The sequence below is a fragment of the Penaeus chinensis genome, chromosome 16 (genome assembly GCF_019202785.1).
Source record: "Penaeus chinensis breed Huanghai No. 1 chromosome 16, ASM1920278v2, whole genome shotgun sequence".
Lineage (NCBI taxonomy): Eukaryota > Metazoa > Arthropoda > Malacostraca > Decapoda > Penaeidae > Penaeus > Penaeus chinensis.
This window is the reverse complement of record NC_061834.1, coordinates 2,901,416-2,918,915: the sequence shown is the minus strand read 5'-3', so window position 1 is coordinate 2,918,915 and position 17,500 is coordinate 2,901,416. Positions and strand designations below refer to the sequence as shown.

Below are 17,500 nucleotides of genomic sequence, written 5' to 3'. Positions count from 1 at the left end.
TCATGCATACATACATAAATACAGGTGTGTGTGTGTGTGTGTGTGTGTGTGTGTGTGTGTGTGTGTGTGTGTGTGTGTGTGTGTGCACATACAGTCACAATCCTTGATTATAAAAAAAATAATTAATCGTTTATTATACAGCTTCCGAACTTCTACAGCTTTATGAACTTATCATATCAAGTATATGCTTTTGCTAATGCTTGAGATATAATGTTTACTTGCCTCATTCATACCTGATTAGTCGATCGGCATGACCATACTTTATCACTGTATCGATTTCCCTGATAATATCCATTTAAAATTTTAAAAAATGATAATAATGCACCAGTTGCTGTTCATGGGCCAATTTCTCCTGCCAGTGTTGCAGTGCCCGGTGCTCGCGCCTCCGGAAAACGGCTACTTCGTGCGCAACACTTGCAACAACGTGGTCAACGCGGCGTGCGGCGTGCGTTGCAACCCTGGCTATACCCTCAAGGGCTCCTCCATCAGGATGTGCGGCGAGAATGGCGAATGGACGGGGTGGAACGCCCGATGTGTCAGTCAGTAACTCATGGTCAACTTTGGAAACATCATGTCAGCAGCTATATATAGGAAATCTCATGGATTATATAATATAACGGGAGAGAGTGTCAGTGATTCTATCTATTATTTCGCACAAGGAATCTCTACAAGATGACAGTTTAAATTTTCAGTTCTGTCCAACTCAGCGATCCGATTATCCCTAACATTTGATTAATTCACTGACAACGTTCAGAATTGAGGTTCCCATATCTAAATCCACCCCCCCTTCCTCTCCGTCCTCCCCCTCTACAGTGAAATCCTGCCCAAGTCTCAAGCCCATGGCCCACGGGACGATGGTGTGCACGCAGCCCACGCCCATCATGGACACCGAGTGCCACTTCACCTGCGATCCGGGATACCAGCTCGTGGGGTCCAAGATGAGGACCTGCCTGCCGGTGGCCATGTGGGACGGGATACCAGCCTATTGCAAACGTAAAGGGATCCTGAGTTTAAAGCATGTTCCTATATGGTGTAGATATCATATCACATTTCATATTTTTATCTGTATTTCTAGATGTATGAACTCTATGTTCTGATGTTGGGATGATTAAACTATCTAAGATATGTCTACTCAAGAAAGTAGTTTGGAAGTACGTCGTAAATTCGTCAATAAAACGAACCATGTCTAAATTTTCACATATGGCTTCATTAACACGCATTCACAAATCAAATCAATCGACAATCAACGCAAGACTCACGTTCCAGCCATCTTCTGCCCGCGCCTTCCTCCTCTCCTCAACGGTAGGATCCGACCCGGTTCCTGCTCCTCCTCCAAGTCCAAGTACGGGTCGAGGTGCGAGTTCGCCTGCGACTCCGGGTACCAGATAAGTGGACCGATTAAGACCACTTGCATCGACCCTGGAGTGTGGTCGGAAGGGCCATAAGTCCCCTCGGTGTGTAGGTAAGTGTTATGCGCTCGTTGTTCGAAATTTGAGGTCTTCAGGTGTCAGGCTGTTGCGTTTGATCAATTGGTTCCTGAAGAGGACGAGTATGATCAGCTGTCTATGAAAAAAAAAAAAAAATCAAATCAGATTTAAAACTTTCTTCAGATATAAATATCTTAAAACTACAAACAAACAATATGTATAAATATATGTATATATATACATACATATATACGTATAATTACCAATAAACACACACTCATATAATCCACATACAATTAATTTGATGATTTTCCTCGGCCAGACGTAACTCCACCAGTGATTCAGTGTCCAGAGAACATAACGACAGCGACCGAACCTCACGAAGTCTATGCGAACGTCACTTGGAATCAACCTCATGTAAAAGGTACGAAATCTTTATTTTGATTCATGTTGACTGATGACTTGAGGAATTCTGTTGTTCCATTTTATTATGTAAGTTCAGAAATTATTGGATTCTATTTGTGATATAACCGGGAGGAACGCGAAGAAGAAGAAGAAAAAAAAAAAAAACGCTAAAGAGAAAAAAAAAAAAATAATAAGACTAACAAGTCATGCAGATAAGAATACAAGAAAATGGCTAATTTCACCTTCAGATAACTCCAAGGGCAAGATCAAATTGCACACAGTCCCGGCCACCAGTCAGCCCATGAAAATGAAACTAGGGAACCACACCATTACTTACGTCGCCATGGACAAACTAGGGAACAAGGCGTCATGCGAATTTTCTGTCACCGTTGTTGGTAAGTTTATCATTGTCATCTTTATTATCATTTTCATTATCATTACTATCATTATCATTATTTTTTATTATTACTAGCATTATCATTATCATATAACTATTAATTTCATTATTTTTATCAATATTACTTTTATTATAAGTTCACGTTATTATTAGCATTCTCAGCCTGCACGTTTGGATGTAATATCACAGAATTTTAAGAAAACAAAAGCAGTTTGCCTGAACTTCTCATGAATTTTAAAATATGAGGCTTCAAAATCTCATACAATATGAGGCTTCAAAATCTCATACAAAAACCCGTCTATCAAAACCCATAGATTCTCATCATCCTTATAACTTCATCACAACAACATCCTCATCACCAGCATCCCCTTAACAACATACAAATAGCATCATGTCAACATCCCATTAACATTATCCTCATTATCTATATCACAACATCATCCCATCATAACGATATCCCATCAATACCATCTCATGAACTACACACCTAAAACACAGCATCACATACGTATTCAGCGCCATCCTATCGACACCCTGTCAACATTACATCTGTACTCAGCATCAGCCCATCAACATCATCTCATGAACAACACACCTATAACACAACATCCTATCAATGTCGCATATGTACTCAGCACTGTCCCATCAACACCACATATGTATTAAGCACTGTCCTACCAACACCACATATGTACTTAGCAGCATCCCATCAACACCACGTATGTACTCAGCACCATCCCACCAACACCACATATGTACTCAGCACCATCCCACCAACACCACATATGTACTCAGCACCATCCCACCAACACCACATATGTACTCAGCACCATCCCACCAATACCACATATGTACTCAGCACCATCCCACCAACACCACATATGTACTCAGCACCATCCCACCAACACCACATATGTACTCAGCACCATCCCACCAACACCACATATGTACTCAGCACCATCCCACCAACACCACATATGTACTCAGCACCATCCCACCAACACCACATATGTACTCAGCACCATCCCACCAACACCACATATGTACTCAGCACCATCCCACCAACACCACATATGTACTCAGCACCATCCCACCAACACCACATATGTACTCAGCACCATCCCACCAACACCACATATGTACTCAGCACCATCCCACCAACACCACATATGTACTCAGCACCATCACACCAACACCACATATGTACTCAGCAGCATCCCACCAACACCACATATGTACTCAGCAACATCCCACCAACACCACATATGTACTCAGCACCATCCCACCAACACCACATATGTACTCAGCACCATCCCACCAACACCACATATGTACTCAGCAGCATCCCACCAACACCACATATGTACTCAGCACCATCCCACCAACACCACATATGCACTCAGCGCCATCCCATCAACACCACATATGTACTCAGCAGCATCCCATCAACACCCCATCAACATCACCACCTCAACATCTCCCATTAACCCCACAGACAAGGAACCACCACGAATAGATGAGTGTCTCTCCCCCCCTGTCTTCCTGTCCCACGAGGAGGTGGTGGACGTGTATTGGGAGGAACCCCTATTTTCGGATAATTCTGGAGGAGAAGTCAAGGTGAGATGAAGTGCGTCTTGCGTGAGGGTGACGGTCGTTTGGAAGTGAGGATTGGTCCCGTTGAATTATCTTTCCCTTTGAATTTGTGTCGTGTTTCTTATTGGAGTGAAAGTATATTATCGCCATTATCCTTTTTTAAATAATTATTTTATAGGGGTTGTGGGATTATTATCATCGTCATTATTGATACTAATATTATCATTATTATCACTATGATGGTGATTATTACTATCATTATCCTCGGCATTTTTATAGATATGATTATCATCATTAGCACTATCATTATCGTTACAATCCTTCGTGTTGATACCATCATTATCATCATTAGCAGCAGCAGCATTTTCGTTATTGTTATCATACCAATAATTCCCATTACTTGTATTATCATTATCTTTATCCAAATAAAGTAACGCCTATATTCTTCGAAAATCTCAAACCAAAGTTGCCTGCTTCAGATAACACGATCCAAGGAACCCGGGCAGTTCCCTCAAGGAGACACCTTAGTAGAATACTGGGCAGAAGACGCGGCAGGCAACGTAGCAACTTGCAACATCACCATCACGGTTCAAAGTAAGCAACTGCAGACGTATATGCTGAAAAAATGAAGCCTTTTCATAAAGAGCATTTGAAAGTTTTGCGATATTAAAATGTATTGATACTAAATAAACTCTCTCTCTCTCTCTCTCTCTCTCTCTCTCTCTCTCTCTCTCTCTTTCTCGGTCCTTCCCTTTCACTTTTCCTCTCTTTCCCTCCCTCCCTACCTCTCTCTCACTTGCTCTCCTTTTTTTTCTTGCTCTTGCTCTGTTCCTCCCTCCTGCCTCCTTCCTCATCGCTCTTTTTTCTCTCTCTCTTTATCCTACCCCCCTGGAAAAAAAAACCACAACGAACCTAAACAATAAAAAACTACCACCCCCTCCAATCCACATCTCAAACACCCCTCTCCTTCCTCTGCCCCTTCAGAACACGCGTGCCAGATGCCCGTGGACCCCATCAACGGAGCTGCCAACTGCACCGAGAACCCTGACGCCGTCTTCTGTACTCTCACCTGCGAGGACAGCTACGCCTTCGCCATGAGGCCTCAGCAGGACTACTTCTGCGCCTACGATGGGATCTGGCTTCCGGACGAAAACCCTATGCCCTTCCCAGACTGTTCGGGTGCGTTTAGTGATTCCTTTGTGCTCCTCAACTTATTCCTGTTAAATGTTGTTATTTTTAACGTTTTCTTCTTATTTTTTTTTTTCTTTCTTTTTTTGCTGTTGTCATTGCTATTGTTATTATCATTTTTTGTCATTATTAATGTTGTATTTATTATTATCATTACTGTTATTATAGTCATTATCACTTTTGTTATTACTAATATTATTATTATCAATATTTTTATTATCGTTATTATATTTTTTGTTATTATCGTTGTTATTGTTATTGCTATCATTATTTTCATTATTATTATTATTATTATTATTATTGTTGTTGTTATTATCATTAGTATTAGTAGTAGTAATAGTAGCAGTAGCAGCAGCAGTAGTAGTAGTAGTAGTAGTAGTAGTAGTAGTAGTAGAAGTAGTAGTGGTGGTGATTGTAGTAGTAGTAGCAGAAATAGTATTAGTATTAGTAATAGTAGCAGTAGTAGCAGTAGTAGTAGTATAGTAGTGGAAGTAGTAGTAGTAGTAGTAGTAGTAGCAGTAGTAGTAGTAGTAGCTTTATCACTGTTATTATTGCTTTTGTTCTTGTTATATCATTATCGTCATTATTCCTGTTGTTCTCTGACTTCAGTGACGTCAGTGTCAAACAGCATCTCTCAGTACGGCGAGATGGCAATGGGAGAAGAAGACGATTCGATCTGCGATGACATCTTCTTCATGGGGCAGGTAAATTGCATCTTTTATCACTGACTGAAGGCAGGTAAGGCAAATAAGATCCAAATATTCTCCAAATTCACTCTGATTGCAAAAAGTTACTATTAAACCAATATTGTCCCCTCATTTCTAAGGTTGAAAATCAGCTAGAAAAGAAACTAGAAGACGCACTAACCGCCATGTGCTCTGATGACGTAGTGTGCGAGGTGGCAGCGGTGGAGGCCGTGTGCGAAAGCATCCTCGCCGACGCAGAGGAAGAATTCAACTCCATTGGCTTCTTCAGGAAAAGAAGGTCGGCGGAAGAAGACGTCCTGAACCTATACTGGCCCCAGCGACACTCCGAAGCAGGCTGGCTGTACTGGCAGAGGGGGGCGGCAGGCGTGGCGGGAGAGAGGGTCAAGCGAGACGCTCTTCTGCGGGAGTTCGATGCGCTCGACGACTTCCAGCGCCGGAAGAGGCAGTTCGGCCTGACGATTCAACAGTTTCTCGGCGAGAAGACGACGACTCAGGCCCCGGCGACGGCGAACAATAGGGGCGAGAACTACCTCGGAGTCCTCATCGACCTCATCACCAAATCCCTCGCGTCCGACGTCAGCACGGTGCGGTTCAACTCCTTCCTCACCAAACTGAGTCCTCATGAGGGGGACTTCACAACCAACGACTTCCTCCAAGCTTTCTCGGAGGAGTTCGGCGAGGACAAGACCAAAAGGCTCCGCGAACTGGCCGGCAAGCAACTGAGTGGTATGAAGATCCCGGGGATTCACCCTCTTGACGAAACGCAAGCCAAGAACCGCACAGTGAGGGACAACGACAGCGACCCTTTCCCCTCGTTTCCCGGCGATGAAATCTCGTCGAATGACTACGACGTCGATTTCGGTTCCCCTTCTATCATCTTCCCGGGTGATCTCGATCCGACGACGCCCGCGCCCCCTGAGGGCAAGAGGACTTTTAAGATACGATTCACTGTAGAAGGTAGTATATATATTTGTTTGTTTTCCCTGTCCTTATAACACCTATTTGCGATCAATGCAAAGTCATCATTTCTCCCAAGAACTTATTTAAATGCATATACCTGATTGGAATCTTTCTCAATCACAGGTCACGGTTCAGGAGCGAAGGACCAGGTAGGAGTGGCTATGGATGGCCTCCTTAAAGCCGCGGGTGATGGCCAGCTAGACGTGAACTTTGGCCAAAGGCAGCTCCGTGTAGCGGCCATAAGGCTCAAGGAAAATCCAGAATACCTTTGCGAACCTGGGAGCATCTCGCAGGGTGACAAGTGCGGTGAGTGTGTATGTGAGTGACTTTGTGAATGAATGAAGAAACTGGCTAGTAGGAACAGCATGATCAGTTAATTATTGAGCGTATAAGCGTATAAAATTACGATGATTACGAAGATATATTTCTGTCTATACTAGGGAGAAATCAAATATAAACGCACAATTCATATTCACCTTTTAAAATATTTAGATATTCTATAATATCTATAATATTATTTGAAATATTTCTATATATTCTAAAAAAAGTAAGCATATTACATCGTCGTGACAAAAAACACCATTTTTTTTTCTCGTTTCATAATCTCGATCCCTAAACCCGTAGTGAAGTGTCCCGTTGGCACCTTCTTCAACGTGGTGCTAAAGGAGTGCCAGTCGTGCCCAAAAGGGTCATTCCAGCCTCAGGAGGGCCAGGTGTCATGCATCGTGTGTCCCTCCAACACCTCCACGAAAGTCAGTAGTGCTAAGAGTGACCAGGACTGTAAATGTGAGTCCCAATGAGAACGTAGGTTATTTGTTATAACTATTTGTCGTTCATGAGACTTTGCTCTCAGCCAATGATAAATAACACCCCGTCTATGATAACAATCATACCACAATAACGCTGGAAATTAAACAGTAATGAATGATATGATACAAAAAATCGTGATAAAAATCCAACGCCATCCGACTCCACGTTGGCCCACAGCCCAGTGTCTGCCGGGGTCTTTCTCCGAGGACGGACTGGAACCGTGCGTGACGTGCGACCTCGGCCAGTACCAGGACGAGTACGCTTCTTTCTCATGCGCTTCTTGTCCGCACAACACCACGACTTGGAGGAGAGGCTGCTGGGTCATCGCAGAGTGCCAGCGTGAGTCAAGCAAATCTTAAAAGTGTGGTGTATTGTCACACATCTGAACCATAGCTAATTAAAAGTCTTAGGACTGTTTAGATCATATTTTGTACCAGACAATAGGCAATGAATGTACGACGAGGCGCCTTGATGAAAAGGCTACAAGAACACTGCTTGTATGATGGCAATACAACTAAACTTTCTAAGATATCGTAATATGCCAAAGGGCTTACCACCACATCATCGTTCTCGTTCTCACATCTTTAATTAACAAAATCTCGTTCCTCAGCGGCCTGTGAACCTGGCTCAGTGTCAGAGACGGGGCTGCAGCCTTGCTTCGACTGTCCCGTTGGCTTCTTCCAGGAGAAGAGCGGCCAGACCGAGTGCTTCAGGTGCGTGTCAGCGAAATGCCGTTGTTACTGTTTCAGTCCTAATGTAACGAATATATTTCTAATAGCATAAACGCCACGAACGTATAATTATAGGCACGGGATAAGCAAATATGGTTATTATTCCATGACGACCACAAAGAACAGTGTAACTCATCATTCATCTGTCTCCAGGTGCCCTCACGGCGCGGAGACTGACGGCCAAGGCTCTACCTCATTTTTCCAATGCCATGGCGTCACTGAGGGAGATCAGGTACGGTTCCGATCGCTGAAAGAAAGAAAAGAAAAGAAAGAAAGATAGCGGAAAGATGAGTGGTACTATTTCTAGCATGTTTTTTTTTTTCTCCGATAATAGCTGATACAGTTATGTGAATAATTGTTCAAAGAATGTGTGTGTGTGTGTGTCTGTGTGTGTGTGTGTGTGTGTGTGTGTGTGTGTGTGTGTGTGTGTGTGTGTGTGTGTGTGCGTGTGTGCGTGCGTGTGTTCGTGCGTGTGTGCGTGTACGTCTGGGCGTACGTCTAGGTGTACGTTTGCGTGTGCGTTTGCGCGTGCGTGTGCGTGTGCGTGCGTGCGTGCGTATGTGTATGTTTGTGTGTATGTGTATGTGTGCGTGCCCGTGCATGTTCGAGTGCGTGTGCATCACGTCCTGTTCAAACTGAAATGACTCTTCCATGCCCAGGCGGCGCACACGAGCCTGGACACCCTGACCATCAACGACTGCTTCAGCACACCTTGCCTCCACGGCGGGTCCTGCAGCGCCTTAGACTTCGGATACGTGTGCCAGTGTGTTTCCGGTTATTCAGGTAAATCATCATTTCTTAGGTTATTACGTTTGGCAGAAAGGACGGACCATAAATAAGATATCTAATCCTGAAATCTAGTGAATCGAGGTGCAAGTCAAACCGAATCCTTGTAAATCCTCAAAACAGTATAGTGGACTCCGAGCTTAATGCCTTTCCCTCTCCTCGTCCCCCGACTCCCGTCCGCCTCCTCTAGGCCAGCAGTGCGAGTCCGAGATCGACGAGTGCGAAAGCGACCCCTGCTTCAACGGGGGGACTTGCCTCGACATGCTCGACGGCTTCCACTGCGAGTGTCCGCCGGGGTTCACGGGCTCCCAGTGCGAAGTCGACATCAACGAGTGTGAGCCCGACCCCTGTCAGAACGGTGGCACATGCGCCGACCTCACCGATTCTTTCAAGTGCATCTGTCAGAGTGGCTACACTGGTAAGTTTCTGGCATTTAGTTAGCATTTAGTCAACAAAAACACTGCAATGGGCCATTTATTTTTGTTGAATACGTCAGTCTCATTCGCCCAGATTGATGCCCTAACTGCAAATCTTGTTCTAAATCATCGTTGCACATTCACAAAGAACAGGCGAAGTACAGGACCAACTCGAAACTTTTTCAGGCGAAGTGTGCGACATGGACATCGACGAATGCGCCACCGGCCCTTGCGCAGAGGGGGCGACGTGCGAGGACCGCCTGAACGACGTGGTGTGCGTGTGTCCCCCGGGCGTGACGGGGCGGTTCTGCGAGACGCCCATCAACGAGTGCGAGTCCTCACCCTGCGAGCACGGCCTCTGCATCGACCAGGTCAACGCATTCAAGTAAGACTTTTAGGATACATTAACTTTTTTACTGATAAGACAGTGAACCCAGAATGTATTTTCAACTTGAAACTACATAACTTTGTGTCTTTTAAAGAGTACTCAGGATTTCATTACTGTGCCATAAATGTATATCATATAAGCATGGCAATCTTTGGTCCAAACTGTACCGTAAAGCAGAAATTTACATGAGTTTCCCTCTCCATCAACTTACCAGTCCAAAATGGTGTGATATAAAAAAAAGTGTGCCTGTCAGAGCAAAAGTTTAAATTCCATATTTTATTTTCGCTTGATAAACAAACCTTTCGGGCTAGGTGCGTGTGTGAATCGGGTTTCGAAGGTGACACATGCGCCATAAACACAGACGACTGTGCCTCTGCCCCGTGCCAGAACGGTGGCACTTGCACGGACTGGGTCAACAGCTTCTCGTGCGCCTGCAGCCCTGGATACACTGGCACCAACTGCGAAACAGGTTCGTATCTTTATTCGCGCAGCGTAAAACTAAGGCGAGTGATTCATATGCAGTCTCGTAATACAACAAATCTTCAGTTATTTTTATACACAGTGAAGTGTGAAAAATACAATACAATACCTGTCCCTCACGTTTTAGTAGTAACATCCGCAAAATACGTAGCTAAATTTGATATATAATTCACTTACCCCATTCGAATCCGCAGAGATGTCAACGGATTTCATCCTCGATTTCCCCAAGTCTGGAATTTTGGATTACGCAGCCATAGAAAAGGTTTCTCGTCCCATGAACAGCGTGAGTGTCCTCAATACTGGTTGGAGATATAAATGTTTATTTTTTCGTCTCTTTGCAATTTCATAATGAAATGCTGAAATTTATATAGCTATCTCTGTCTCTCTCTCTCTCTCCTTCTCGGTCTTTCCCATTTACTTTCCTTCCCTCCTTCACCACCTCTTTCCCCCCCCCCCCTCTCTCTCTCTCTCTCTCTCTCTCTCTCTCTCTCTCTCTCTCTCTCTCTCTCTCTCTCTCTCTCTCTCTCTCTCCTCCCTTCCTTTCATCGCGTTTCATCCCTCAGTCGTCGGCGTGCTTCTGGATGAAAACCGATGACCGCGACAACTACGGAACGCCCTTCAGCTACGCTACGGATTCCCATGACAACGCCTTCACCGTCACTGACTATAGCGGGTGGGTACAAAGGGAGAAGGGAGGGGACTGGCGAGGGGTCAAACCATGTGAATAGAGAGGAGGAGGTTTAATGGTACTAGCGAAAGGAAATGGAAGAGAGAATTTTAAAAAATGCTGATATATCTGTGTAATTATTATTATGAGATACACACTGACACAAATACCCAAGAGATTTATGTATGTATGTGTTTGCAAATGTTACATAAGTTTTCTTTTGTACGTGACTACAGTTTTGTGTTGTATGTGAACGGCGATAAGCGCATCACAGATGTCGGTGCCAACGACGGGCTGTGGCACTTTGTGTGTGTCACCTGGAAGAACCTTAACGGTACTTGGGCCATTTACCTGGACGGTCAGCTGGCCGACAGTGGCACCGGATTGGCACCAAATGCGACCATAGAAGGTTTGTATCTGCAGGCGCTTGTATCTGCTCGTGTACTTGCGCGCACGAGTGTGTGTGTATTTGTGTTTGTAAACACGTTTTTGTACGTACGGGTATTACACTGAATAACCATTAAGATCTTACTCTACCCCTCCCCCTAGCCTCAGGGACACTGGTGTTAGGCCAGGAGCAGGACCAACGCGGCGGCAGCTACAGTCCGCAGGAGTCCTTCCGAGGAGAAATAACGCTCTTGAACCTGTGGGACGAGGAGCTCTCGCTGGCCAACGTCGCAGGAATCTTCTCTCGCTGCGACAGATACGTCGGGAGTGTCGCCGGATGGCCGGACTTCCAGGCTGGGATCAAGGGGCAGGTTAAGGTGAGGCTCACTGTGCAATTGCTCTTATTTTAGAAAGAATGTCAAGGTATCCATACCAGACTTACTCGTATTTCTATGCTTTTCAGCTTTTTCGTGTTCTAAAAAAAAAAAAAATAAAGAACTAAATTTTGTGACATTGAGTTAAGATTTATTTCTATTTTCCCATTTCTCCTTCATAAAAGTAAATAACTACGCAAAGTAGAAGTCATATTTAGTCTCAATTCAACAGATAAACCACATAAAGTACCCTTCTTTCTGCATCCCACAGGTGAAGCCGTCAACCTTCTGCCGTGGCTGTGGCGTCCCATCGAAGCCCAGCAACGGCCAGGTGCAGGTGAACGGCGGAGGGGCAGGTGCTGTGGCAAACATCGAGTGCGACCAAGGCTTCAAGTTGTATAGCGGCGACGCGGAGAGAACGTGCCTTGTGCATGGCATGTGGTCCGGTCCAGAGCCGGAATGTCGACGTAAGTATTCAAAGAAGAGAAAGAAAGAAGAATGGTCTCCGATTACTTCTTTCCGTCGCCTGACACAAGCACTTCTGGCATATATATATATATATATATATATATATATATATATATATATATATAGAGAGAGAGAGAGAGAGAGAGAGAGAGAGAGAGAGAGAGAGAGAGAGAGAGAGAGAGCATAAATAACACAGCTGTCTCGTCCGCACAGGCGTTACGTGTGGCTTCCCCGGGTACCTGCTGAACGGACACGTGAATGGCACCACATATAGCTTCGGGGACGTCGTCAGCTACACGTGCAACCCCGGCTTCGTGATCCGCGGGGTGAGCAACCGAACCTGCCAGGACGACGGGATTTGGACGGGAGAGCACCCCGAGTGCGAAGGTCGGCCGAGGGGTCATTCCTACTCTAAGTCTAAGCATAAGTAGATTGATAAATAGACTCATGAATATAGGTTGAGAGAGATAGAGGTAAAATTAGTCTTAAGGAAAGAGAGAGAGAGAGAGAGAGAGAGAGAGAGAGAGAGAGAGAGAGAGAGAGAGAGAGAGAGAGAGAGAGAGAGAGAGAGAGAGCTGCATACGGCTACTATAAGAGACGCAAATCAACTGATACCAAGGAGTGCCGCCATAACTGACTGTTCCCTCCCCGCAGTAATCAAGTGCCCGAATCTCCACGCGGGTCCCAATGGCCAGGTGACCAGTCATCTCGGGAACTATATGCCCACCAACCAAATATCCTTCGCCTGCGAGGAAGGGTACCTGATGGACGGTCCTCCGGTGCTCACTTGCGGCGGCGACGGCGAGTGGGATGGGAGTCCTCCTGCCTGCCAGTCGGAGGCTTGCGGGGAGATGCCCAGGTAATCATCTCTCGAACTTGATCCCCTCGACGAATAAAACACAAAAGGAAAAAAATGCGGAATAGAAAGACGCATAAATGGATAAGCATAATGAAAAAAAAAAAAAAAAATTCTAGAAGGGAATATTTTTTCTCTTCAGCATCGTGAATGGGTACGCGGAGGGCGGCCCCGTCGTGCGGCCAGGGGAGCAGGTGGAGGTCAAGTGTAACACAGGCTACAAACTGCAGGGCGACCCCATGGTCACGTGCAAGGACGACTTCACGTGGTCGCGGCCGCTTCCCAAGTGCAATGTCCCCAAGTGCGAGAAACCTCCGGCTGTCGTCAACGGCAGGGTCAAGGTGCGGATTTTTGCTTCGAGTCGGGAATTCCGCCGCTCGATTTGGAGACGAATACACACACACACACACACACACACACACACACACACACACACACACACACACACACACACACACACACACACACACATACACACACACATACATACGTATATGAATATACATATATATACATACGCACACACACACACACATCTATGTGTGTGTGTGTATGTGCGTGTGTGTGTGTGTGTGTGTGTGTGTGTGTGTGTGTGTGTGTGTGTGTGTGTGTGTGTGTGTGTGTGTGATACATGAATATATAAACATATATAGATATATATGTATATGTATATATATGTATATATACATATATGTATGTATATATGTATATATATACATATGTATATGTATGTATAATATATATATATAATATATTTCTCTCTACATATATACATACATACACACACACACACACACACACACACATATGTATATATAAATACACACACATGTATATATACATATATATATGTATGTAGATATGTACATATGTATATATATGTATACATAATATATATATATATATATATATATGTACATATAATACATATTTATATATATATAAATTTCTGTGTACTTATATATATACACATGCATACATATATATACATGTATATATACACATATACATACACGTATGCATATATAAACACACGCACACACACACATATATATAGAGAGTGATAGATGTATATTTTTCTACATTAGATGTTAGATGTGTTTATCCCTGACTCGGCCTCCATCAGGTGCGAGCTTCATCCACCTCCAGGAGGCCGTCTACATGATATATATATATATATATATATATATATATATATATATATATAGAGAGAGAGAGAGAGAGAGAGAGAGAGAGAGAGAGAGAGAGGGAGAGAGAGAGGTGTATATTTCTACATTAGATGTTAGATGTGTTTATCCCTGACTCGGCCTCCATCAGGTGCGAGCTTCATCCACCTCCAGGGAGGCTGTCTACATGTGCGATCCTGGCTTCATCGTGGTAGGGGCAAAGACCCTTTCCTGTGGCGCAGATGGCGAGTGGAGCGGGCCTTGGTCCACGTGTGAAGCACTACCCTGCCCCAACCCTACTGTGCCTGCCCACGCCGTCTTGCCCGAGAAGGATGTGTGGCGAGTCGGAGACCTCCTGGCGTATGAGTGCGAGTTGGGGTACCTTCTGCAGGGGAGCAGTTTCACCGAGTGTATCGACAACGGCGGCAAAGGCGAGTGGAATGGTGCTGTTCCCAAGTGTGTGATTGCTACGTGTCCGCCGCCCAACAAGCCCGAGAATGGGATCGTTTCAGTCGTGCACAGGCCTCAGAACCCTTCAGCTGACCTCACTACATTAGTCCTCCCAACGGTTTCCGGGGAGTTTGAATTTCGTAGAAAACGCAGTCTAGATTTTCCGAGTTTTCCAAGTATTGGCCAGTCTAGTTCTGACAAGGACCCTGATTGGCTACCGGAAGATTATGATTATGATAACTCGCATGGTACTGGTCAATCTTCGCTCGATTACTCTGATTATTCACAGAACACTGGCCAGTCTACCACAGATTATGATTATACTGGACAGGAATCAGGCGGCTTTGATGTCTTTGGAAATGCTGGGGGTTCTGATTATGAAGATTTCGGCCAGCAAACAGGTGGCTCCGAATTTTCTCAAAGTACAGGGCAGTCTGCTGATTATGAAGACTTCGGACAGCAAACGGGTGGCTTCGAACTTTCTCAAAATCCCAGGCAGTCTTCTGATTATGAAGACTTCGGACAGCAAAGTGGCTTTCAATTAGGGACAGGTCAGTCCACGGATTTTGACTACACTGGACAGAATACTGGTCAGACATTTATATCTTATGACGACTTGGCTCAGTCTAGTACGCAGCAAAGTGCTGGTGGTCTCAGTCTAGTACAAAAGGGGGACTACGTATATGGTGTAGAAATTGAATACGACTGCAGCCTTGGGTATAAACTTCTTGGTGCCCGAAAAAGACACTGCACGGAAACAGGTGACTGGGATTCACCAGAACCTCGATGCTACGAACAGTTCTGCTCAGAGTTACCCCCTGTGCAGAATGGATATATCATTTACCATGGGTCTGGCGTTAATAGTCAAGCAGAATATGTATGTAATCCTGGCTACAGCCTTGTTGGGGCAGACTTTCAACTTTTGTGCCAGATGGATAAGACATGGGTGGGAGAAATACCCACTTGTGAGATCATGGACTGTGGAGACCCACCAGATATCGAGAACGGAACTATCTCATTCACAACAACCACTTACGGTTCTATGGCAACATATGACTGCTTCTTTGGGTTCGTGATAGAGGGAAGCTTCGAGCGATACTGTGGAGCTTTGGGCTTCTGGAATGGCTCTGTTCCTCGCTGTATTGCTGTTACCTGTGACCCACCTGAGGTGATTGAAAATGGTTACATAAGCTTTGATGGGAGCCTGTATGTTGGTTCCCCAATAGAGTACGAGTGCAAGGTTTGTTACAAGCTGAATGGGACACGATACAGAACCTGCAATACAGATGGTACATGGACCCTAGAGGAACCAACTTGCAACCAAATATACTGCAGTGAAATTCCTGCTAGCATCCCGAATGGGAAAGTTATAGGTGATGATAATTCCTGTGGCTCACTCGTGGAATACGAGTGTTCTCCTGGATATCGCAGAAATGGCAGGCGGAATGCCACATGTCTGGAGAGTGGAAAGTGGAGTTCGGAAATGCCAACATGCGAGAGGATCAGCTGTGGACCGCCACCTCTTTTGGCAAATGGTCAACACATAGGTCAGTCGTATGATTTCACAGACAAAATTACCTTTGAGTGTAATGAAGGCTACCTCATGACTGGACACAAATTACGTGTTTGCCAAGCAGACGGCACCTGGTCTGAGTCTTCTCCTGTGTGTAACATTGTAAATTGCACCAAGCCTCAAGGGCCCTCAAATGCAAAGATAAGGATGAGTGGTCTGTTCTTTGGGTCTTATATTGAGGTGGTATGCAATCCAGGATACACCATGGATGGGGACAAAGACTTAATGTGTAATGCGGATGGAAACTGGGATAAAGAAATGCCATACTGCTTGCCAGTCATTTGCCCACCAGCTCCCCAACTACCATATGCAACTTACAACTCAAGTGAGAAACAGTTCGAAGCCTTCACTGTCTTGAAATATACCTGTGACAGTGGATATCGTTCTGCAGGATCAAATAACATTTTGACATGTGGAGCTACAGGTGAATGGGAAGGCGAAGCAATTCAGTGTCAGCCTGTGGACTGTGGAGATCCTGGTACTCTGCCAAATGGCGATATTGGCGGGAGCAATCACACTTTCGGTAGCGTGATTACCTTTACCTGCAATCCAGGTTACAAGCTTTTGGGTTCCCCGACGGCAGAGTGTTTAGCAGACGGCTCCTGGAGCAATTATGTCACTTCCTGTATACAGATCTTATGCCCATCCCCGTTGCAGATTACAAATGGTAAGATAGTGTCGGGTGGCAGTGGTAGTACATTTGGTGCTTCCGTAACGTATGAATGTGGCCCCGGATACATAATGACTGGTGATGCCACCCGGACGTGTACTGACAGTGGATCCTGGACTGGAGACAACCCACAGTGTAAACCGGTGACTTGTCCAGAGCCATTCGAGGCTCTGAATGCTGAGAGAGAAGGTGACATTTTCGAATTCGACCACAGCATCAAATACAAATGTACGGAAGGCTTTACAATGCAGGGCGAGGATGAGATAACCTGCAGAGCGGATGGAACATGGTCAGATGCAGTCCCTGTATGTGAGATGGTGACCTGTTCTACCATACCCGATATCGAGCATGGTAGATGGGAACTCAGATCTTTGGCCGAAGTACCCATCAAGACGGAGCCTATTACTGCCAAGGGGCATGCTAAAGGACGTGCTAAGGGGCGTACAAAAGATCATGGAAAAGTCGCCAAATCCGCCAAACTCCAGGAACTCTTGCAGAACGCGGGTGACGAAGGCATCATTCATAATTTCGGTGACCTGGTCGAGTTCGAATGCGATCCGGGTTATGCCATGACCACCAGTTCCTTCCTCGAGTGCACCGA

General features: G+C 45.1%; 1 protein-coding gene across 1 annotated transcript in view; it reads left to right on the top strand.

The window, feature by feature from the left end:
• Positions 1–17,500, top strand: part of LOC125033619 (sushi, von Willebrand factor type A, EGF and pentraxin domain-containing protein 1-like) — a 55,373-nt gene that overhangs the window by 21,839 nt on the left and 16,034 nt on the right. Inside the window, 29 exon segments of the mRNA XM_047625284.1 lie at positions 360–539; positions 814–993; positions 1,267–1,418; positions 1,420–1,462; positions 1,750–1,851; positions 2,081–2,227; positions 3,725–3,846; positions 4,302–4,416; positions 4,807–5,001; positions 5,620–5,714; positions 5,837–6,674; positions 6,801–6,983; positions 7,302–7,463; positions 7,665–7,826; positions 8,098–8,200; positions 8,372–8,450; positions 8,878–9,001; positions 9,195–9,422; positions 9,607–9,805; positions 10,120–10,277; positions 10,483–10,571; positions 10,852–10,961; positions 11,192–11,364; positions 11,505–11,719; positions 11,988–12,183; positions 12,398–12,571; positions 12,839–13,043; positions 13,183–13,381; positions 14,358–17,500. The exon segment at positions 14,358–17,500 is cut by the window's right edge and continues 333 nt beyond it. Of these exon segments, the coding sequence (XP_047481240.1) occupies positions 360–539; positions 814–993; positions 1,267–1,418; positions 1,420–1,462; positions 1,750–1,851; positions 2,081–2,227; positions 3,725–3,846; positions 4,302–4,416; positions 4,807–5,001; positions 5,620–5,714; positions 5,837–6,674; positions 6,801–6,983; positions 7,302–7,463; positions 7,665–7,826; positions 8,098–8,200; positions 8,372–8,450; positions 8,878–9,001; positions 9,195–9,422; positions 9,607–9,805; positions 10,120–10,277; positions 10,483–10,571; positions 10,852–10,961; positions 11,192–11,364; positions 11,505–11,719; positions 11,988–12,183; positions 12,398–12,571; positions 12,839–13,043; positions 13,183–13,381; positions 14,358–17,500 (8,071 nt within the window).